The sequence below is a fragment of the Patiria miniata genome, unplaced genomic scaffold, assembly GCF_015706575.1.
Source record: "Patiria miniata isolate m_02_andy unplaced genomic scaffold, ASM1570657v1 HiC_scaffold_14, whole genome shotgun sequence".
NCBI lineage: Eukaryota > Metazoa > Echinodermata > Asteroidea > Valvatida > Asterinidae > Patiria > Patiria miniata.
In genome coordinates this window covers 3,137,818-3,161,339 of record NW_024037052.1, presented here as the reverse complement: position 1 = coordinate 3,161,339, position 23,522 = coordinate 3,137,818, and the positions used below count along the sequence as shown (strand labels likewise).

The 23,522-nt window shown below is 41.3% G+C and overlaps 1 protein-coding gene across 1 annotated transcript; it reads left to right on the top strand.

Annotated features, from left to right (window-relative positions):
* Positions 1-2,968: 2,968 nt before the first annotated feature.
* LOC119721899 (serine/threonine-protein phosphatase 4 regulatory subunit 2-A-like) lies at positions 2,969-22,534 on the top strand. Its single transcript, XM_038191839.1, has 7 exons — positions 2,969-3,172; positions 10,336-10,417; positions 11,494-11,664; positions 12,269-12,362; positions 12,691-13,162; positions 16,257-16,409; positions 17,637-22,534. The coding sequence occupies exons 1-7, from the start codon at positions 3,109-3,111 to the stop codon at positions 17,987-17,989; spliced, it is 1,389 nt and encodes a 462-aa protein (XP_038047767.1). The 5' UTR covers positions 2,969-3,108; the 3' UTR covers positions 17,990-22,534.
* Positions 22,535-23,522: the final 988 nt, after the last annotated feature.

Here is a 23,522-nt window from a genome sequence, read left to right as displayed (position 1 = left end):
AATTGTGTATCGACCTATCCATTCCCCAACAAAGTGGGCCCCTGATGATGTCATCTATGTTAAGAGACAGAAATTCTGACTTGAAAATTCCAATGCTTGGTGCTTGACGTATTTCCGGTTGAAATCTATAATGTGCCCATTTTCAAGGCCCATTGTAGAGGTTTTAGGGCTCGGGTTTTCATATTCCCCGCTTATATCAGAACTCTCAGGCTATACCATTTTGGGAAAACAAATTATCCTAGATTTTAGAGCCAGTTTTGTTTTTATATATCTCGAGGGGGCCGGCACATTTTATGCTCAAGGGGGGCACATTTATGTCTGCAGGAGGGGCACTTGGGAAAATCTAAGGGGGGGGGGGAGTGCCACCCCGGTTTCGCTGCCCCTGGGCCCGAACTAGGGACAACTAAGACGTACTAAATAATTTATTTCACGACGCTGTCGATGATCGCAATTTTTTTCTAGACACTAGTTGAAGTTCTACAACATCTTTTTTTTTCCGCGACATGAAATTCACGATAAATGTATGGTGGTGTACGATAATGATCTTCGGGAATGCAACGAAATAAACGGAGTTTTTTCCTAATAAAGGTATACGGTGTGTGGGTGGACTATGATTGACTGATCCAGTAAGCACCGCCCCATGGTGTTCTGACCAATCACAGCCCTGACTTATATGTCCGACGTGCTCGCACAAAAGTCACGCGCGTATGATGCGCGCGGCAGGAAAATGCAGTGTGGCATTGGTAGGAGCACGTGTTAATTTGCCCAGTGCGCAGTGGGCGGGGTTTACTCATAGAGAGAGCGCACTCATCACGTGACCCCGTGCTGGCAAGGACATTTTGTAAGTGGGCAAAGCACATGCGCACAACACATAACGTTAGGCAAAACAGCACGGTAAAACAAGGCATCGTCGGGGGGGGGGGATTTATAAGTGGAACCAACAGTAAAACAACAAGATACGCATTGCAGTCAATCCTGAAGTGTGCACATCCGAGTATTTTTTGCCCACTTACAAAATGGCGGTGAGGTGTACAGGTTGGCACGTCTGCATTGTGCGTGCGGTATAGTGAATGCGCGCTCTAGTTTTTATAATATAACTCTATGGGTTTACTGGATCGGTCCATTAATCCGGTTTGCCTAAAACGTCAAAAGTGACGTCAAAAGTGTGCCCGTAATGTAAGTGCTTTATTTCACGCAGTTTTCAACATGCAGATCACAATAAGGTTTTTTTTATTATTACCTTCAATTTCTTAACCCTCGAGTTTGTTTTAGGGATCAGTTTCCGTTCATACTTTTGTAGCTTTTCGAGATTGCGTGTTAATAATCCTTTAGCCTATTTGTACATATAATTGGTGCAATAAAATTAAGTTTTCAGATATTGGAACCAGTTGGACTGATGATGTCGAATTTTTGCTTCACTGAATTATTCTCTAGCGTTTTAAAGTGTTCTTTTTGTATAAATTGATTCAATACTAAATCCATGAAAACGAATATCACGAAATAAATGCTTGGTAAAGTTGACACGTGATGTTGACCAGCAGACAAAAGCAAATGGATCGGAGAATCTTGTGTGTATACATAGGGTTAACATATTATTTCTTTTTTTTTTTAATACGATTCTGGTTCATACCCCTGAATGCTTTTCAATACTGCTGAAAGTGCCTTGCGATAATAACTATATAATGGAAGCGTAATGCCGCCACATCAGGAAAAGTTGCTCGACTAGAAGTTTCGTTATATTCATAATTTTTGATTGTTCGTTATAACCGTCACGCTGGCGCTATGCCTAAACGATCTTTGGTTAGTGTTAGGGTTAGGGTTAAACATTTGTTTCGTAAGGGTTTGGGTTAAACATTTTTCGTTACTACGAAACGTTTTCTCGTTATTATTAACCAAACGTTGTTTTGTTTTTGTTATATTCAACCAGAATTTCTTTTTCGTTATAACCGAAACCGTGGTATTTGTTGTTATTTGTTCGTAAACCAACAAGCTTTGGTTCAGCTTACACAGCTTAAAGTTTATGGCAACTCTTTTTTCTTATATGGAGCAGCATTCCGTACGATCATTATGTAAATCAATGCAAAAATGTGAATATTTTTTTCGGGGGGGGGGGGGCGGAACAGAGCACATCATTTCGGCCTAACGTTAACTAATTACAATGCCCGCCGTAAAGTTCTACGAAAAAAATCGCGGTGTAGCTAACTGAAAAAGAGATATTTACAATCGACTCAAGCACAAGTCAGTTTACAAGTCAGGTCAATTAGAGATGAAGCCAAATTGCCAAATTTGTGATGGTTCATGGCCTAGTAGTAGTATGACAAAATTAACTTGTGATGACTTGTGGCGATCCATGATCCAATTTGAACTTGGAACTCGCTGATTTTGAGTCAAGTCTCGCGTGCACCCGGGTGACCGTAAGGTCATAGCCAAATTCTGCTAAATGCACTAAAAAATCTGTTGATTTATCAAAAATCTGCCAAATTCCCCAGAATTACTCGCAATGCACTCTACACACTTCAAATCACATGCAAGTGCAAATCACATCATAAATAATCTATGGTCTATGGAAAAATGCGATTGCGTCACGACGACTGAGTCCGATTCCCAGTAAACCTCATCACAGGCCTAGACCAGCCAACCTGTCCCATTATGCAAGGGTTTGTTTGCAAAGACTGAAGCTGTACCATTTTTTTCAAATTTGCTATGTTTTTCTGTCAAATAACCAATTTTTGCAGAATTCTGCTAGAAATCTGCCAAAAAAATCCATTCCGTCAAATTTTCTGTCAAACCCTATTTTTACCAAAAAATCTGTCAAAGTTAGCCGAAAATCGGCTAAAACGGTCACCCTAGTGTTCACCATTCAACGTGCATGTCAGCCGACCTTGGATAATCGTTGGTCCCTCATCGTGTTATAGCTATTGCGAATACCAGCTGTTATGTCTAATTCCCGCCGCCGAAATTCCGATAAGTTCCATTGATTACGTACGGCGTACGGACGTGCGTACGAGCCGGTGCGGATATTTGTACATACATGTAGTCGTCATTTGATGGTGGTTTGTGGTAATTTTATAACGTTTGTACCCGTTTTTCACATTCATATTTCGAGCTATGTTAGCCAAAATGCCGGAGGAGAAGGAGGAGAATACTGAGACCTTCCTGGATGCTCTAAATGGTAAGGATTAATACATTTTTTTTTTAACTTACACAGTGTGAAGAAAATGAGTCGAGAAGACTAGTTTAGTTGAACTTGAGGGCGCCCTACGTGCCCAATGCAATGAATCAGGCAGTGGGAAATATATGCATGATGTTCCATTTTCTTTAGTAATATTAGTATATTATAATATAGATAGTGGATATTTTGCCGGCGGTTATCCCAGCAAGCTAACCTTTAGGCCCGCATTTTGGGGTCGTCTAATATTGAATGACTAGTGCTGCAGTCAATGCTAGCCCAGGTGGACTCCCTCCCTTTCCTCCCTACGGCCTACGCTACGGAGGGAGTCCAGGATATGAAGTGCTCAAAACCGGGCGAAAACATGCATGACCAATATTTTCAATATTTTTACCTTGTTGGAGAAGCGAATTTTTACATCGTAGTATTCTATGTGTCCTTATCTATTAGGCCGCTGGGTTCAGGAATTCCATATGCGATGCTGACCGACCTTAATCAGGAAAATAAACTCTAAAGCAACCTTAAACTTGTACGTTGTTGTAGAATCTTTTCATCAGTTTCTCACCGCCGAGTCTAGTCTAGTCGTACATGCATGACGTACGTCCGTGGCGTGCAGCGTGAACTCGCAGTGTGCACGCGTGATTTGCTTAGTAACCACTAGTCTGGTTGCCAGACCTGACAATTATTCCCGACGCTCATGTCTAAGACTAAATGGAACCAGACTAAGTAACCACCCTCAAACGCATGCGCACTAACTTGTAAGCGCGGTCGCCTATCCAATGACAGGGTAGTCCGAGTAACTTGGACCCAACTTATCGCCTTTTTTAACATTTGGACATGGTCTGGCGATAGTAAGGTCCAAGCTAATACCGCGAGCTGGACAACACCGTCCCAAAATCCCACATTTTCCAACAAAAAACATCAGATTTCACCTTCAAAACGCCCTCCAAATTACTAGATATGCCACCTGAGGTACAAGTAGACATCGATGATTAAGATGGTTGTACTGAAGTTTACTTACGATCCGGAAAAAAAGTGAAATTTTCCGTTCATTTCGGAGAGCTCCCCTCGCGATCTTGAACACGTTAAATTTCCGATCGTGTTTAATGTTTGAACGATTTCTTCTTCATGCCCAGCGTACATTCGATGGTCCCCGTATCCTGAGTGCGATTCCGTTACCGAGCGCGCGTGGACTAATGACAGGGCATGTTTTAGCGACCATGACCAGAAACATGTTTCGGCTTTGGTCATTGGTGGAGTGTTTTCATGACTTCGGTTGGCTGGAGTGACGTCACTGCACGTTCCCACCAAAACCAACCAAGGAGGGCGCTAGCGTGTGCGCTTTCGTACGACGCGGTACGGTGATGAGAAACTGATGAAAAGAGTCTACAAACACGTACAAGTTTAACATTGCTTTAGAGTTTATTTTCCTGCTTAACGTCGGTCAGCATCACATATGGAATTCCTTAACCCCCTGGACCAATAGATAAGGACACATAGAGTATGTAGGCGTGAAATAAGCTTCTATAACGAGGTAAAACATAACAAAACTCTGGTCAAAATTTTGGGTGGTCTTATGTAGAGATTTGTCATCCTGGAGACCTGGACGTCAGTCGTAATGCAATGAAGACTTCGTCCAACCTGGGCTACAGTCAACGCATGCTTGGTATACCGGACCATGCATGCATTTGATTCATTACTGTGCATGTACATAGTATCGTGGTCTCTACTATCAATTCCCCAAATGTGATGATACAATTCGAGGATTAATTTGCTGGATTCAACTCGAGCATTAACTTTAAGGAGATAATCCAGGGTAAATCAAAGCCAATTAGTGCAATGAATCATGTGTGCAAAAGACCATTCATGTAAGTCGGCAAAATGACGTCTTACAGGAGATATAGGCATTCGCGTAAGTCGTCATAAATTCTTCGGTTCCCAAGAGTGCCGGTTTAGCCAAAGTTTACTGTATTTACTTACTGAACATCCATGGAACTTTCATTATTAAACACACCAGTCTACACCGCTCGGTCAAGAGCACTTGTTGCCAATGTTGAAATCATTTGATACATGTAGATTAACCCTAGTCTGAGTAACTTGGACCCAACTTATCGCCTTTTTAACATTCGGACATGGTCTGGCGATAGTGGGGTCCAAGCTAATAGTGCGAGCTGGACAACACAATTCTGTCCCAAAAACCAACATTTTCCAACAAAAACATCAGATTTCACCTTCAAAACGGCCTCCAAATTACTAGATACGCCAACTGAGGTACAAGTAGACATCGATACTTAAGATGGTTGTACTGAAGTTTACTTATGATCCAGATGGATAGTGAAATTTCCCGTTCAATTCCGAAAGCTCCCCTCGCGATCGTGAACACGTTAAATTTCCGATTCGTGTTAATGTTTGAACGACGCGATGTGATCCTCATTCCAGCTTACATTCGATGGTCCCCGTATCCCGAGTGCGATTCCGTTACCGAGCGTGCGCGATGCACATATGATAATGAGTAGACTGGATCGCATTAGTAAACACAGGTGCATTTCGAACGATATTAATAGGTAGTCGGGAACTAGGGCAGCTTTTATGGATGGATACCAGTTCAAGCTGGTTCCCGCTTCCCTTTTACCGTTCGAAATGCACCTGTGTTTACTAATGCGAGCCAGTCTACTCATTAGGCCAAAAAAAAGGAATAGTTCTGCTTCCGATTACATGCCTTTCAAAAATAGGGTCGGTCGGTCGGAATTTTTTTTTTTTTTGCCAATTTTTTTTATGCAGATTGAATGGGGTATTCAATTATATGCGAAGTTTTAGCCTGAACTATTTCCATTGCACCACAAAAGCTATACACAAAATGGCCACAAAAAGTGAATAAAACCTACCTTAATTATTGTCAATTTATTTACGTTCGATAATTCGTAAAAAAAATTGTGGAAAATTCAGGTCGTTCGCACCATATGCACAACGCTAGTCAAGAAGGGGAGCTGGCCAAAACTCTGAAGTGTGTGATGCACTGTACATGTACATGTGTGGCCCGCGGCCAACGGGTCGAAAATTTCGGGAAACACGCTGCATTGTATCACTCCAAATACGAGTAGTGCGATCTCAAAATGAACTCTTGAACACGGAAAATACATACACAAACAAGCTAGATCAAATCTGTGAATTAACTTGCAAAAATGTTCTTTCTCCATCGGTGTTTTCTTGGCATTTTTACGATGTCTTTCTTGGCATTTTTACGATGTCGAATCTGACCAGTTGACAGAGCACGTGCCTGCGCCTGCATAGCCATGCTAGCGCTATCGATCGCATAGCAGTGCACAGACTAGTTACCGCATTTTCATCATTGGACCCTGCTTGGCGCGGCGGGAACCAGTCGTCGCCGCATTGCGCTTATTACGCACGTGATTATAGACATCGAATTGCGAAGTAGTTGAATCGCAAAGCGAATATTTGTAAAAATAACGGAGGTTTCTTTTGAAAAAAATAGCGAATGTAAGTAAGAAAACAATAAATACAAGCATTTTTTTATGCAAAAGGGTTGTTGAGAGGTATTTTGTGAAGACAGACAAGACATAAGGTTTTTATTTTTATTTATTCAATCTTTTTTTTTTTTTTTTTTGTGGAATTGCCGATAAAATTTTTAGGGTCGCAGCCTAAAAATAGGGTCGGTCGGGTAACCGGAAGCAGAAGTATTCTTTTTTTTGGCCTTATCATAATCGATGCATCACGCCCGCTCGGTAACGGAATCGCACTCGGTATACGGGGACCATCGAATGTACGCTGGGAATGAGGACCACATCGCGTCGTTCAAACATTAACACGAATCGGAAATTTAACGTGTTCACGATCGCGAGGGGAGCTTTCGGAATTGAACGGGAAATTTCACTTTTCATCCGGATCGTAAGTAAACTTCAGTACAACCATCTTAATTATCGATGTCTACTTGTACCTCAGTTGGCGTATCTAGTAATTTGGAGGCCGTTTTGAAGGTGAAATCGGATGTTTTTTGTTGGAAACTGTTGGTTTTTGGGACAGTGACAGAATTGTGTTGTCCAGCTCGCACTATTAGCTTGGACCCCACTATCGCCAGACCATGTCCGAATGTTAAAAAGGCAATAAGTTGGGTCCAAGTTACTCAGACTAGATTAACCCTAGCTCCATGGGCATATTTGGTAGGATGCAGCCTCAATCCTGCAAAATCCTCCAACTGCCTCCATGCAAATATTGCATACAGCCTCAATCCTGCAAAATCCTCAGTTATTTCTTGAATGTGGTCCTTGGAGGGGTGACCACTGCCTCAATCCTGCAGAATCACTGTCAATACGTTGAGGCAGAGCCAGTGTCATCCTGGAGCAGTGCGGAGGATTTCAAGTATGATCTAGACCTAAATGTATGCACAGCTGAGCATAAACAACACAAGGTCCCACCCAAGACCTTTACACAGAGCATCCTTCAAAAACAGCCACACATTTTTGCCATATAGTCTCAATCCTGCAAAATATTCCATTTTGGAAAGAGAATTTCAGAGGATTTGGGAAGGTTGGGGTTAAAGGTGTCTGTTGAAGTAAGACTAAAGACTATTCAGTTATTTTACATGTACTAAATTCACAATCTTTATTCAAAAACCTATAAGCAGTGTTGTTCTCAAATGGGTGATGCAATGTAAATGCCATTTGACAAATATACATGTAATTACATGTAGTAAAGCACCCTTCCACTCTGGCAAAATACACACAAACGTCCATTGTAAAACATTTCTTTTCACGTTGCATACATGTACATTTGTATAAATGTACCATACCCTGTTTCTGTGTGTCTGCATTGAAAGTAAACAGTTCAGGTTTTTGTGAAAGAAATTGTTAGGGTGTTACAAATGTCTAGATGTAATGTAGGCTATACAAATGTATATACATGTACACTGTATCACTATTTATGAATAATGTGAAAAGCTTTGAAACCTTTATGTGTTTGTGGTCCCTTTGTCGTGATGCCAAGGGAAAACGTGTGCGGAGGTTCTACTCTATTGAATCTTTTGTGAATTGGATCTTTTGTGCATTTTACTGCCAGTTCATGTACATGTACCATACGTACCAGTACAGTACTCTAAGTATCAGAAATAAATTCCGCAGAATCCAAAAACTTTTAGAACTTCAACTTTAAAAACGTTACTTGTCCCATTCTATTTATGTCAAGTTATGATTAACTAACCCTAACCCCCTTGAGTGAGTTACTAGGAACCTTCCTCACTCTTGCAAAGTCCAACACCATATGGTAAACTCTACACCCAAACTGTTGGACTCTGATTATGGTGGTATGCCTGACCCCATGTAAAGTATAATCAGTTTTTACTAATGCAGTACCCACTCCAACAGAATCAAACAGTTGGATTTTGAAGGTTGGGGCGGTTAGGATTAATTAAGGTATGGGCCTCACTCAGACATTGTGTGTTTCACATTAAACAATGGGTTAATTAGCATATCTGCATCACAAGCCTTTAGTTGTAGAATTTGATAAACTTAAGTGTACTTTCGTCTATCTGCCAATCAAAGATGATACATTATGTGGAAATCATACTTGTTCTTTTTGCTGGTCACAGGGTAGTCTTGAATTTGTATTCCCTTTTTTTGCAGCCAGTCCGTGATAAATGTGGTTAAGTTGCCGCTGCGGTGGAGGTCTCTATCAAGATGAATCAAATCCAGTCTTTGCAATATTGGCAGCGCTTCCCAGGAAATTCTGAGTATACATGTACTTCACACGCGCTGTAGTCAAAGTTTCAAACTATCTGACTATGGGGATTTTCGAAACCTTTGCTTCGGTTTCGGCTTTGCCTGCTACTTCTGAATCACTGAGAGGCAAACTAAACAAAAATATTCCAACTTTTGGCTTCATATCGACCGATGGAATGCTCCTGAAGCGTAACAGGCACCAAAATGTAGCTGGAGTTCCAGAAGTTGGGGGTTTAAAATGTCATTAAAGGGAATATACATCATTTACTTTTGCTGTAATTTTCAGAAATGGATGGAATTGGGGGGTTGGAAATATATAGCAAATATAGTTACACTGACTTTTTTGAGGTTCTGGGTTCAAAAATGCCATAAAAACCAAGAAAAACAATCATTTTCCTGTAGTCTGATTCCCTGACTCCATTGAAGAAGAAACAGAGCAGTTTACATACATTGGGGAATTGTAAGGTCAGGGAACCAGTCTAGCTGGCTTGTACCCGTTCATACTATCATAGTGTGTGTAATCGATTGCAAACAAGTGCGATGGTCAATTGGGGCCAGTATTTGAAAAAAAGCCAGTTTTTTTTCCAACGCTGATCGGCCGACCAGCGTTGGAAATTGATACAAAAATAGCACTTTTCTTGAAAATGGCAGTATACCAGGTGCCATGATTTTACAGGATGCTTTACACTGTCATTCACTAACACTAACAGTCCAGCAAGGTATTTCAAAATGATTTGGTAGTTTTATTTTTGATGTTTGCAAATGTATTTTCCCTTTAAGCCGAAAACGAAGCCAAAGCCAGTCATTTCGAAAACGCTCTAATAATGCATGCACGTGAGGTATGCTGAGAATTTCCTGGGTAGCGCTGCCAATATTGCCAAGACTGGATTTGATTCATCTTGTTGATAGGGACCGCCCTTGCCACGGACTGGCCGTCAATGGGAAATAAAATCCAAATGTACCAAGGTCACTAGATGTACTAAAATCCGGTCCATTGTGCACACCATATGCATGAAAAGATGCTTTGAGTGAACAGCCATTCTGAGTCAAGTCAAAACATTTGGTGTGCTCTGGACCTGGGCCCAATTTCACGGCCCTGCTAAGCACAAAAATTTGCTTAGCACAAAAAAAGTCTGGCTTATAAAAGCAGGTTACCAGCCAAAACTCCATGTGATTTTCATGCTAAGCAAACAAGAGCTGAATGCTAATCACGAGCAGTATACATCACGTAGAGTTTTGGTTGGTAACCTGCTTTTATAAGCCAGACTATTTTTGTGCTAAGCAAATTTTTGTGCTTAGCAGCGCCATGAAATTGGGCCCAGCTCTGCTGGGCTTGCCTTGTCTTGTTTAAATTTACGTGTAGCACTGACATTGCTTGCAAGTTGTGACTATTCTGAGCTAATTCAATCATTGTCTTTGGTACATTGTCTACAGCATTTGAACGGAAACCATCGCGTGAGATTCCATCTGAGCTTGAACAACTACTGTGCAGAATAGCTCGCAATGGAGAACCACTGTAAGTATTGGATTACACACCCACCAATACACGTACTAAACTGATAGGGGGACATAAATGGGTCAGCAAACAAAACATAGTCAATCGTGACGTAATAAACAGGACTCCCGATGCAGCGTAGTATAAACGAGTCCTGTTTATTACGTCACGATTTACTATGTTTTGTTTGCTGCCCCCAACGATGACTTTTACACAAATTGCACGTTCGGGTCGAAACAGGACCCGAAAAACAGCTCTCAAAAGTACCTTTTGTACTCATTTCATGACAGACACAATAGTCGTTTTTATTTCATCACACCTTAGGCTACATATACCCGAAAAATGACGGAAATGTCTTCAAGCATTCCACAACCTCTTTAACCCAATATTCATATGTGTGCAATTTTTTTTTTTTTTTTTTTCCCCGTTCAATTCAGCCCCTACCGGTCGCTGGGAGATGATGAAAAACATCCAAAATATTATTTTAATCACATAAGTTGGGTGCTTTTATTTGTCAAATGCCACTATTTACATGCATGATTTAAAGCTTCTGTGGGAAAATTAGCTGAAATTTCTTCTGTAAAATCTGTTAAACATCAGCCATTGCGCTACCTTGAAATACATACATTTGTAAACATGATGTTCTTTGTATGATTTTAATAACCTCTCTGTCAATTTTTTACAGCGCATTTGCACACAAATCCCATCGCATTTCAAAAATGGGCATATTTGATGAAGTCCAAGCTAGAATAATGAAATTCAAAATTATTTGAAAAAGCACAGCACAACTTTAAAGTGGTTTTTAACCCTAACTCCCTAGGCATTTCTGTTAGGATGTAACCTCAATCCCGCAAAATTCTCCATTTTATAAAGAAGATTTTGAAGGATTTGGGAAGTTTAGGGTTAATCCTAAAACTGTGTACGTCCCTAGCAACTCGCTTTTATGTTCAGATTTACTGCTAAACCTGAATTGAACCATAGTTCAGATAAAAAAATATCCAAACCGAAATCGACCCAAACTGGATTTGGAGCACGACCTGCAACAATACTTCCTTGGCTTATTACATTTGTTTGTTTATTTTATTTTATTTTTCCAGATTTCCTTGGAGTAAGCTCAAGCCCCTCGTTGTCACCAAACTAGAGAACGTAATCCAAGAGTACATCCAGTCCAACCCATGTGAAGAGGTGCCCATGTTGCCCAACGTAGAGAACGTCAAGTTTGATGATATGAGGGAACGTTTACTACGTGCACTCAACGCATTCAATAGGTACATTCACAGTTCATACGCTGTTCTCCATTGTCCTTGAACCTGCTATAAAGCAGAATAAAGTTTGGGGGTGGTTTGTTTTTTAACTTACTGACAAATTAGAAGTAATAACGGTAGTGGATCTAGAGGGGGTCGGAACCCCCCTCCCCCATCCCCCCTCCCCCCCCCCACCCCCCCCCCCCCACCCCCCTCCGTTCAGCTGCTGACTAATGTTATGAAAATAGTAAAATGTGCAGAAAAAATATGGAATGCTAAGTTCCTAAATATGTTTTGAATTGCCCTAATAGAAGGCAGGAGAAATCATCGCAGATTTCAAAATTTTCTGGGGGGGCCTTACCTGCAGACCCCCCTAGCAGGATGTGCCCTCAGCACGCCTTGGACTCAACTCCCCCCCCCCCCCCCTCCACCATGTCAAATCCCAACCCCCCTTGTTTCCTGAAAGTTAGATCAGCCCCTGAAAACATTTTTAGCCTGCAAATTTTGACTTAATCGCAGCACCTATTACTACGTATATCAACTTCTACTCGATAAAAGCATTCCACTTTGTCTTTTTTTTGTTTTTGGAGACCTTTTGTTTAATTGCATTTCTCAATATTGTTTGCAGTGCGCCATTCACCATGCAACGTCTGTGTGAATTGCTAACACATCCAAAGCGTTACTACCAGAGAAGCGACAAGTTCATGCGAGGAGTTGAAAAGGTGAGAAGACCCAAAAATCTGAGTCTAGATTACAACGGTCACTTGATAGATTTTGACAGATAGGGTACCTCTCTCTATTTTATCACCAAGAGAGGGAGGGTTAGGCCTTGATAAAGTAAGAGAACATTTTAAAGTAACAGACACCTTTTAAATCCTAGACTATAATTGGCATCTTTTTACATATTTTACTTCTGAGTTGTAGAGGTGGTTTTTTTACGTCAAAAAAAATTATGGGATAACAGATCATAGGTAGTTTTCAGAAAGGATAGAAAAATCTCTACACATTACTCACTTGAAATTTTTACTTTGTGACATTGTGACATTGCAGAACGTACAGGTTGTGAGCACAGTAACGCCGACCGGAAAGCGCATCACCCATTCCTGCGAGGTTCGAAACCGCAACCTTATGGTGAACGGTGTCCTGTCCGATATCCACACGCAAACAAGTACTCCCTCTAGTGACTCCCAGGCGTCGGGTGATGTTACCCCCTCAGACGAGGCGACCCACACCAACGGAGCTGAAGCCACTGCTACCCCGCCGCTCGGCGATGCGGTTACGCCCGCCCAGGAGCAGACCGTCGATTCCACGAGGCAAAACGCCGAGGGTACGACATCGGAACTTGAAATGGATCAAAGCAATGAAAGAACTACCAGCGGTGATAATGAGTCACCACCGACTGATAGTGATAGTCAGGAAAGCGCAGCGTCGACGACCAATAATGAAGCTGAGGCGTGTAAACCAACGGAAGCGTCAGATCCTCCAGCTTCAGGAGATTCGGATGACAGTGACGGAAACAAGGGTTTGTATTTTCATTCTTAGTGATAAACATTGGCCAGCAGTGATGATTTCGTCTGTTTTCATAAACCTTCCGAACTTTTGCAGCTCTTCAGGAATTTTGATTTTGATGGGGTATAGCCAGAGAAGCAATACTGTGCTTCTGCATAGATAGAAACTGTCACAATGGTTTCCACGGAAGTGCATCGGTGTTTCAAACACAATTCAATATTCATTACAAGTGTCTTTTAGAAAATAAGTGCCATTGGCCAAAGAGTGAGGTCAGAATTATGCAATGTTGATCGCTGATATTTATGTTGTCAGTGGATTTTTATAGCATCTAATGAATCTGGCAACATTACTAAAATGCTTTATGGCTCCCCACTATTAACTCTAACCGGCCTGAATCCTCCAAAATCCTTTTTGCAAATTGGAGGAATTTTCAGGATTGATGTTACATGGTGAAAGTGTGTTGCTGATTTCGGAGTACGCACTGTGTCAAGGTCTTGGGCCAGACTTTGTGTTGTTTATGCTCAGCTGTGCATAAATTTAGTCCTTGATTATACTTGACATCCTCCGCACTGCTCCAGAATGTCACTGCCTCTGCCTCAGCCTATTGACAGTGATTGCCGGAGGATTTTGCAGGATTCAGGCAGTGGTCACCCCTCCTTGGTCCATATTCAAGAAATAACGGAGGATTTTGCAGAATTGAGGCTACATCCTAGCAAAAGGCCTAGGGAGTTAGGGTTAAGGAGTTTCAGATCACTGTGGTGTAACTGTTCAATCAAATAGATGTCCACACAAAGTGAGAGAATCCAACTAACAAAAATATGTTGGCCAGTTTAACCCTCCGACGCAGAAACTAGCCCTTTTGGGGACCCAATTTGGTTAATTACCTTAATTAAAAAAAAAAATTCTAACCAATTCTGGTGATCGTCCATCTAATCCTAGCAAGAGACACCCTCTACGGATATATGCAGTCACCTTTAGTGTGTGACCCCGGGTCAGGCATATCTGAGCATGACAACCTGGGCTAAGGACCGACACAATTTCTGCCCACCCGGGGACCCACCATATACACGTGCACAAACAAGGTCACTTGCGGGTAGACAGTGCACGGCTTGACCACAGACTATGTATACAAATACACCTCCTTAGTCTACAGACATGGCAAGATTGTGTTCATGTGGATACAGTGTTGTGTAGCCTCAAACCGTGGCGCTAAATATTTGGGTCCCCGGGGGACCCCTTACTGTAAGTGTGTTACTAAATGGGCTTTCTGCGTCCGTCGGAGGGTTAAAGAAAAGTGTGAGTCAAAAAGAATCTGGGCTGTCTGCAATTGTTCCAAAAGTAGTACAAATGTATAAAGGTCTAAATTTGGAAGAAATCCAAGTGCAAACTGTACACGTATGCCTTTGTTACGGAGAGCAGGCGGTACACTTAAAATGAAGTTGTGTAATTGGCAGGCTTTAGTTTGCCTGCGCCGCCGTGTACCATGCACCGCATACCGTTCCAGGGTTACGTTTAGTGTGCAGTATGGCACTTTGTGGGAATGATTCGTGCATCCTCGGCCCCAATATGGCTGTACGTGGTTCCAATTAATGACTTGAATAATCTGTACCTGGCTTTGTACACAATGTATTGGACTTGCCACCAGATTTAGATGGAGATCTCTGATTGGCCAAGAGTCAGGAGGATATGAATTGTTTTATATGACACCTGGCATGTATGCGTCTTGGTATGGAGAACTCTGATTGGCCAAGAATCAGGAGGATATAAATATTGTTCTTCAAGCAAACTTGCATCCTCGATCCTGATTGGTCGATCCATGCCATCAACAGTGTGATATGAGGCTGTATTGCACGGTCCATATCGCATCTTGCGTTTTGTGCTATTCCAAGATGTGAGCGACATTCCAGCTGCATGCGTAAACCGCTAAAAGGTACGTGTAAAGCGATGGTCCAACTTTACTGCGCGTCAAGTTTGCTTGAAGATAAATTCGTTATCACGCTCACGCTCGTGGAACACGGAAAATGTAGTGCATCTGTGTCCCACATACACAGACGCACTACATTATTCCGTGTTCCACTCGCGCTCGAAGGATAGCTAATATTATATGACACCTGGCATGTACGGTGCACATAGTGACATGTTATATTTTGTAATTTACCACGGAGTATGTAATATTTCGTTCGAAAACAAAAAGTGAAAGAAAGAAGCGTCCATTGATCAAGGGAAAGATATCCCTTCTGTCCCTTACTCTTATAATGGATGCTTCCCCAGAGGATGGGCTATCATTTGCCCTCTCTGTGAAAACGTAAGGCATAAATGATAACCCTCCGAATTCATATTAGTCAAGTTGTTAGACATGTTGAGGCCAGCAATTAATGATCAACACGATACACAGCGCTGTGCTAATAATATTGCGGGCCCTGGCAGACAGAAAAAAACACGACTGTCTAGTGACTTGTCCACAAGTCTAAGCAGGCAGTTACATGTACACCACAGTTGTGGTTCTGTGGCCACATATAGCAACTTAAGTACTTAAAGAGGTTGTGGAATGCTCAAAGACATTTCCGTCATTTTTCGGGTATATGTAGCCTAAGGTGTGATGAAATAAAAACGACTATTGTTTCTGTCATAAAATGAGTACAAAAGGTATTTTTGAGAGCTGTTTTTCAAGTCCTGTCATGCCTGTTTCGACCCGAATGTGCACTTTGTGTAAAAGTCGTCGTTGCGGGCAGCAAACAAAAACAGTAAATCGTGACGTAATAAACAGGACTCCCGACGCAGAGTAGCATACACGAGTCCTGTTTATTACGTCACGATTTACTGTGTTTTGTTTGCTGCCCGCAACGACGACTTTTACACAAATTGCACGTTCGGGTCGAAACAGGACCTGAAAAATAGCTCTCAAAAGTACCCTTTGTACTCATTTCATGACAGAAACAATAGTCGTTTTTATTTCATCACACCTTAGGCTACATATACCAAAAAAATGACGGAAATGTCTTCGAGCATTCCACAACCTCTTGAACTGTAATAATCATTATCTAGATACTGATCTCTGTAAGATATGAAAAATATGATTATCCTAATAATGATGATGTTGATTGTAGGTGACGGTGATCAGGATAGTTGTTCCTCGATGGACAGTGCAGACAGCGGCGACAGCTCACCAGATTCAGCCTTACCCCCTCGCTCTGGATACTTTGATACCTCACCTCCAAAGGACAACAATGCTGCAACCGATCCATCGCCAGACCCAAAAGGTGTGTGTAAGACCATCTTTCTAGCTTGATTCATTTTGGGGGGAGGGGAGAGTATGTCTCAAAATACTGCTCCGACACAATAGAGTAAATTTGAGCTTTCAAGTGCAGTGTCAATTGTCTTCATGAGCATAGAACGAGGCTTGGCCTCACCCACTTTGTGGGGGAGTCGGCTTCACAGGCGAGTCGCCCGCTTCGCAGGCAGTTGAGTGCTTTGCGCGAGCAACTCATGAATATACACACGTTCACCCTCTGCACTTTATAGTATGAGCATAGAACGAGGTTTGGCCTCACCCACTTTGTGGGGGAGGCGGCTTCACAGGCGAGTTGCCCGCTTCGCAGGCAGTTGAGTGCTTTGCGCGAGCAACTCATGAATATACACACGTTCACTCTCTGCACTTAATAGTACAGTGGAACGTCGCTGTACCGAACACTGCTCTACCGAACTGTCGGCTATACCGACACATCGTCCTTGGCTCCCAATTTTTGTGTAGAATACATACCAAACATTGTTGTTAAAAAATGTCAACAGAAGAGTGACAAGTGGCTGTTATTGCCTCACGGAATAGAAGGGGAAATCCACCAATTACTGCGTGTAGTAAGCTCAAAAACTGTGGAATTACATAATTCAGTAGTCGGCACGTGTTCAAAGTCGTCTTTCAGTAACTACCAGGGCGCTATTTATCGAAGGGCGCTATTTATTGAAAAGTGAGTACCGGAACACCAGCAGTTTAAAATTGATATACCAAACAATTGCTATTACGAACAATTTATGTGGATTCCGTGATGTTCGTTATAGCAGCATTCCTACTGTATAGCATTGATTGGTACACTCACAGTACATTTGAATGAGATCATCCTTCATTGTTAAGACAAATATGATGCATATTATAAGATAATCAAAAAAAGTACAGTCGAAAAAAAAAGTTAATCAGATAATATTGATTTACACAAGTATATGTACTGTATACTTCTAACTGCCTTAGACTTTCTGGGGAAAAAAATCAAAAAATTTCTCTAGTGGAACTCGAACCCATATCCTCCAGCTAACCAATGCAAATGTCTTCACAACTCAACCACCAAGCTTGCTAGGGTTGGCTGTGCAGTCAGATGTGAAAGTGCAGTGGTTACCACAATGAATATCTCATATGGTGGAAAAATTCAGTCATAGATATGCCCTTTATAGTCACATGCAGTGAACGTGTGTATGTTTCTGTTTCTTTACAACAGTTACAGAGCCTGAGCTAGTAAAGTCTTCTACTGACATGGAAGAAACACAAACTGCAGATGAATCAAGCTCAGAAGCCACCTCAGCCCCCCAACCAGACCAACCAGACCAAAGTCATTCCAGTATTACCCCTCCACCGCCAGAAGAACAGGCCTCCTCATTGGCTGCCACAGACACTACAGACACAACGGACCAATCAGAAGAAGTCAAAGAGCCATCAGACAAAGTAGAACCCTCAGTGGAGGAACCGGCCAATCAGCCAGAGGCCTCAACAGAGGAGATTAGCCAATCAGGAAACTCGTCAGAAGAGACCACTGTCACAGTACAGGCAGAAGTGCCCATGGATCAGGAATGAACTTAAATTTGTATTTATTTTTTCCCCGAAAAAAAAAGGACACAATTTCAGAATGGAGATGCATCAAGGATCGGAATCTCAAAAAGGTTGCTGCCTAAAAAAGAAGTGATTCCATGCAGAGCTGATAAGGTTATCCTGTACAAAATTGTGCCATAAAGCACCGAGGTTTAAATGTTTGGATACAGTAAGTACTTGCACTTTGTGCATCTCTATTTGTGTCAATCACTTCACAAAATTCCACTCAGGGCATATACACGTACATGTAACTTGGACGGTCCCAAAACTACCTTGCAACTAAAGGCAGCTGCGTTTGCTTCATACTTATGATCACTGCCACGCCAAGGTGCCAGTTGCATTTACATGGAACCTTAGTCTGCCTGTGTTTATGGCTAAAACAACGGCCTTGTTTAATATCCCAACCACACTTCATAACACCTGCTTGGTCTCTAGTCAACCCTGATTCATTTGTGGACCAGCTTTGCTTCACCACATATCAACATGATTCACTTTACACACCGTTGAATTTCAACGTGGTTCACAGGTTATTTGGGATTTTCCTTCCAGGGGGAACTTTCCCTAGTCCAGTCGAGGGTAGTTCCGATAGTTCCGGCTGTGCATCGGCATCGGGTACCCGAGTACCCGACCGCTGATGTCAGGAACCGGTTCCAGATTATGGAATTGAGTACCCGTAACCAACTTTACATATTACTAAGTAACTTCTCAGACAATGAAAAAGAAAGGTTTGGAATGTCATTTATGTGGAGAATTTTGGAAATGAAAACCAAGCTACACGGAAAAACAATAGATTCACGTTTAGGACACTTACGAAAATGCAATTGACACCGCAAAGCTACGTGAATTGAGCTCCATGTACCCACTTGCATCTTGCTGTATTGACGCAACGATGTGGTAGTGTTATCTTGCAGACCTTTGTAAACAATCTGAACAGCAACTTCCGAGATTAAAATTTTGGGTTTGGTTTCTTTAACGGGTACCCAGGTTCCTGTGGGTTTTTTTCAATCGATAATCCGATTCCTGTACTACTCATAAATGCACACCCATAAGGTAAATACAAAAGAAGGATGATATATGACTGAAAACTTCAAAGTTGCTGTTTGACACTAATCGATTGCAAAATGTTGAATAGTGCAACAGAATCTGATGTTAAATGGGAATTGGTAAACTCCTACAAAAACCTTCCACTTGCTGAATATTGACTTGTTTTTGTTTTCCTGAGGGAATTCCAGTGTTAATACAGCAAAAACTCTTTGTTTTTTGGCAGACGACAAACGCTCTGTAAATGTGCCCTCGGGTCGGCCTGCGATTTGCTTGTGCCGCAGTGGAACTGTCGGCATCAAGCAGAAAAGTAATGCTCGGGTCACAAACTTGAGAAATCGTGTAATTCTCATGGAATAATTGTGCTTATATAGCGCTTTCCATCGTTACTCAATAATCTCAAAGCACTTTACAATTATTACCCCGTTCATCAGGCCATGGGATCACGCGGCAGCCGATATCAGCGCTCAATCGGTCCTCGACCCTCACAGGTACCCTCCTGGGTGGAGAGAGGCAATTGTAGTTAAGTGTCTTGCCCAAGGGCACAAACACCACGTTCCTGGCAGGGTTCGAACCCACGCACCTTCGTACATGAGTCAAACACCATAACCACTGGACCATGGAGAACAAGCAGCATCTCGACACAAAATAATCACAACCATGCTCATGTCGCCCACGACGATTCCACGCCATAGACGATCATGTGACTCTCTAACAATAGTGGTTAAAGCATGTAACAATCAAATGGCCTTCCATGGTCACATCTGTTCATTTGGCTGTTTTTGACGCACTCTGATTGGCTACACAATGAAATAAGATCTTGATGCGCACACGACACCGTAACTTCACACAGGTCGACTGCGATTGATTCCCGCCTATCGGGAACACGTCGCAGCAGTCATAATTGTTCTACTCTTGTGACCGTTGATGCTTTTTTTTAGCGCCGACTGATGCCGTTCGTCGTCGTTACACTCAGTTCAAAAATAAAATTGGCTACTAATTTGTTCCGGACAGTCGTATCGCAGGCGTCTCTTGATCCTGAAAAGTCAGTCGCCCACTGTTCTGTGTCGTCACAAAGTCAACTTGAGGGCGGCTTAACTGTCAAAATAGACATCTATAAAACCAATGATGTTTTGACCATTCGCAGCCTTGATGACATTTACAAATATCCAACAAAAGTTGAACAAATTTTCATGGACGTAACATGACGCTTACAGCCAGAATATGATGTGAGGCATTGGAAAGGCACAAGTGTTGTTGCCCATTGTGTGCAGTGAAGCTTAAACGGATCAGTTAGTTTTCTTTTTAGCACACAGTATTCACGTCTGTATAAAAAAAATCACATGTAAATCTTTGTAGATTTATCGATTTGTTGTCGTCTGGGTTAGCTGTATATGTTGCTTTCTCAGTGTCAATGGTGATTTCAAATTTCCCAGTCATGTTACAGGTTGTTTGTGAGGCATAAGTTTTATGCATTTTATTTTGAAGAAAAAAAACCAAGAGTTGTGGAAACATGTGTTTTGACGTTGTTGACTAATTGAGCTCACTAAATTTGTTTTCTCCTTGTTGAATTTATGTGAATTGTGCTCGAATAGAACGCAAAGTGTGACCGTTCAGTTAAGGAGAATCTGTTTTGTGTAACAAAGCTTAGGGCCTTGTGTACCATACTTCCACTGTAATTTATCTGTAAATAATTAGAACGGCATTTGTAACCAAAACGGGGAAGGAAAATGTAATGCTAGACAGATTATTGTAATTCTGCCTAAAAAGGGTGCTTTTATGTGAAGTCATAGACATATTTTAATCAGTAAATAAGAATTATTTTGCCATAGTGAGATAAGTAGTTGTGCTCAAAGTCCATGGTACGCAAAGCGCACTGCTCTCGTGAAATGTAAATGTCTGAAATTCATTCTTGATTCTGCCATGTAAATTGTATGCATAGTACTTTTGTTAAGAGCTGTTTGATGTATCAAGGGCATTGTCCTTTTGACGGCAAGTTACCGAAAATTGTTAAATCCCTTGAGTTAGAAGGCCCATGTGGTCGCTGGAGTGTGTACCTTAGAATGAAGATTGACTGGCAAATAACTGAATTCACTGAGTTTTGGTAACGCTGAGGTGGGTTGACTTTAAAAATGTTTCCGCCATCGTCAACTTTATCTCCCCCACCCCCAACTAACCCTTCCCCCACTCACTGAAAATTACCCTCAGGCATTGAATCGGAGATTATCCGTTTTTTAATAATGGAAGAAGTCACATTTTTCTTTTCTTTTTTCTTGGATAGCCAGCTCCATATACTGAACATGGATGAATGATGTTTAGGTGATAGCTTAATGAAAATCAGTGCCATACAAGTTGAACCATGTGTGAAATTTAATCCCTGTGTTTCATTTTTGGTGACGCAGTAAGGAAAATACTGGTGACTGGAAGATGGACATCATGTCGGCCATGATGTGTATACATGTACCTTGCAAAAAAAATCGCTATGAACATTGCTCTTTTCGGTCATGTGATACCGGTGGTCAGAAGCTGATAGCCTAGTGGCACATCTGAAAGTTCCACATCTAAAAGGATGTACTTGCTCTGTTTTAAGACTGAACTGTTTCTTTGAATTTTTAATGTCAAAATAGCACGTTCTTAATTACACTTTGCAAAGTTCAACAACGAAATGCCGTGCCAAATTTTTTATAGGAAAATCACCCCCCCCCCCCTTTATTCCGATGAAACACCCCCCCCCCCCTTTTTTATTTCTAGCATATAACTCAGGTTTACAGCATCACAAAAGAAGGGGCTAGATACTAGAGCTAAACCTCATCCCTTCCCCTCAGTATTTTTCACTTCAAGAAGTAACATACTTTTCCGCATTAACCAAAAACCAGCTCTTTCAATGACATTTTGGTAACTTTTTTTTTTCAACTTTCTGGAATTTTGATGGGATTGCAGAAGCTGTTAGAATGTATTTCTTGTATGTGTGTAATGGCATCAGATCACCAACACCAATGTGCAGTGCATATAAACTTGACCTGGCAAAAACAGCCCATCAAGTTAGATTTGTAATATTTTATGTCCGGTTTTCAAGCAAAATGTTTTGACCTCTGTGTGAATCTGTACGCTACCTCCTGTCGAATTGCTAGCGGTCAATGTGTGCACATGTAAAGTCCAAGTTTAATTTGGCAAAACGGTTGAGTCGTATGACCAAATTGTATCTATTTATTGTACAGGCGATTTTGCTGAAGAACAGAATTTTACCGAATTATTTTGAGAAAAAAAAGGGTGGCACCTTGATTCGCTTCAAAAGGTCAAGATGATTATTTGGGAGGTCTGTTTTAAGTTTAAAAAATGTCGAAAATATATTAGATGAGGTAAAGCCTTGAGTAAAATGGGTGCAAGGCTTTTTATTCAGTATTTAATGCGAAGTAGTTGTTGATTTGTTTTTATAGTGTAATTGTTTAGATGATTAAAGGAAGAAACTGTGTTTGTAGGAAAGATAAACCGAGAACTCTTGTCATTTTTTTTTTGGGGGGGGGGGCTGTTGTAGTATTTGTAGCTTGGATCACAAGAAAGTTAACGGTTTGGTACCTCATGCCAGATGAGACCAAAAAAGAAAGTCCCCCCCATACTTTTTTGCCTAACTTAAAAACTACTGCGCATAGCTTGCTCAAATTATGACTTATCAGTACAGAAATTCCTTAGCAATCCAGCCATACTCTTTGTTTGGCCCAAAAACAGTGATAACGTGTGCAAAATTATGCAGTTTGTGACAAATGCTACCAAAAAAAGTTGCACTTTTGTATATTCACAGGGTGAGTGTGAACCACAACTTGTATGTATACAAAAATGCAACTGTTTTCGGTATTGGTCATAAATTGCATATAATTCCATACACATCACTGTTTCGGACCAAATAAAGAGTATGGCTGGAATTTCTGTTCTGATTAGTCGTTATTTGAGCGAGAGATGCTCAGTAGTTTGTGAGTTAGACAAGAAGAATTGGTAGGGGGAGGGGACTTTCTTTTTTTGGTTGAGTGTATGAAATATGAATCTGAACTACCTGCTGATGACATTTGTGTGTGACACCACATGGGAAATTTTCTGAGGCCCATAACGGGTACAAATTTCACCTTTAACTTCGTTTACATCTCCCATTCTGACATCTCTATATAATTTGACATTTTCAGGGATTATCAAATCATCAAATTTAAACACCTCTTTGAAAAAGATGATCTAACGGTCCACAAAAGATATTTTAATCACTTGACACATACAAAATAAGGCATGCCTAACCCAGTACTGTTAATCCCCCTTTAAGGCTTCTGCGCCACGCGTATACATAACCCAAATAGATTTTAACCCTAAATGAATTTTAAAAAAAGATAATAACAAGCTGGAAAGAATAATTAAAAAGGACAGAAAGTGACTGGGTGGTAGGTTGTCTGGGATGCTCTTTTCAAACTTTTTGAGAAAGTATTTAATGAGAAGA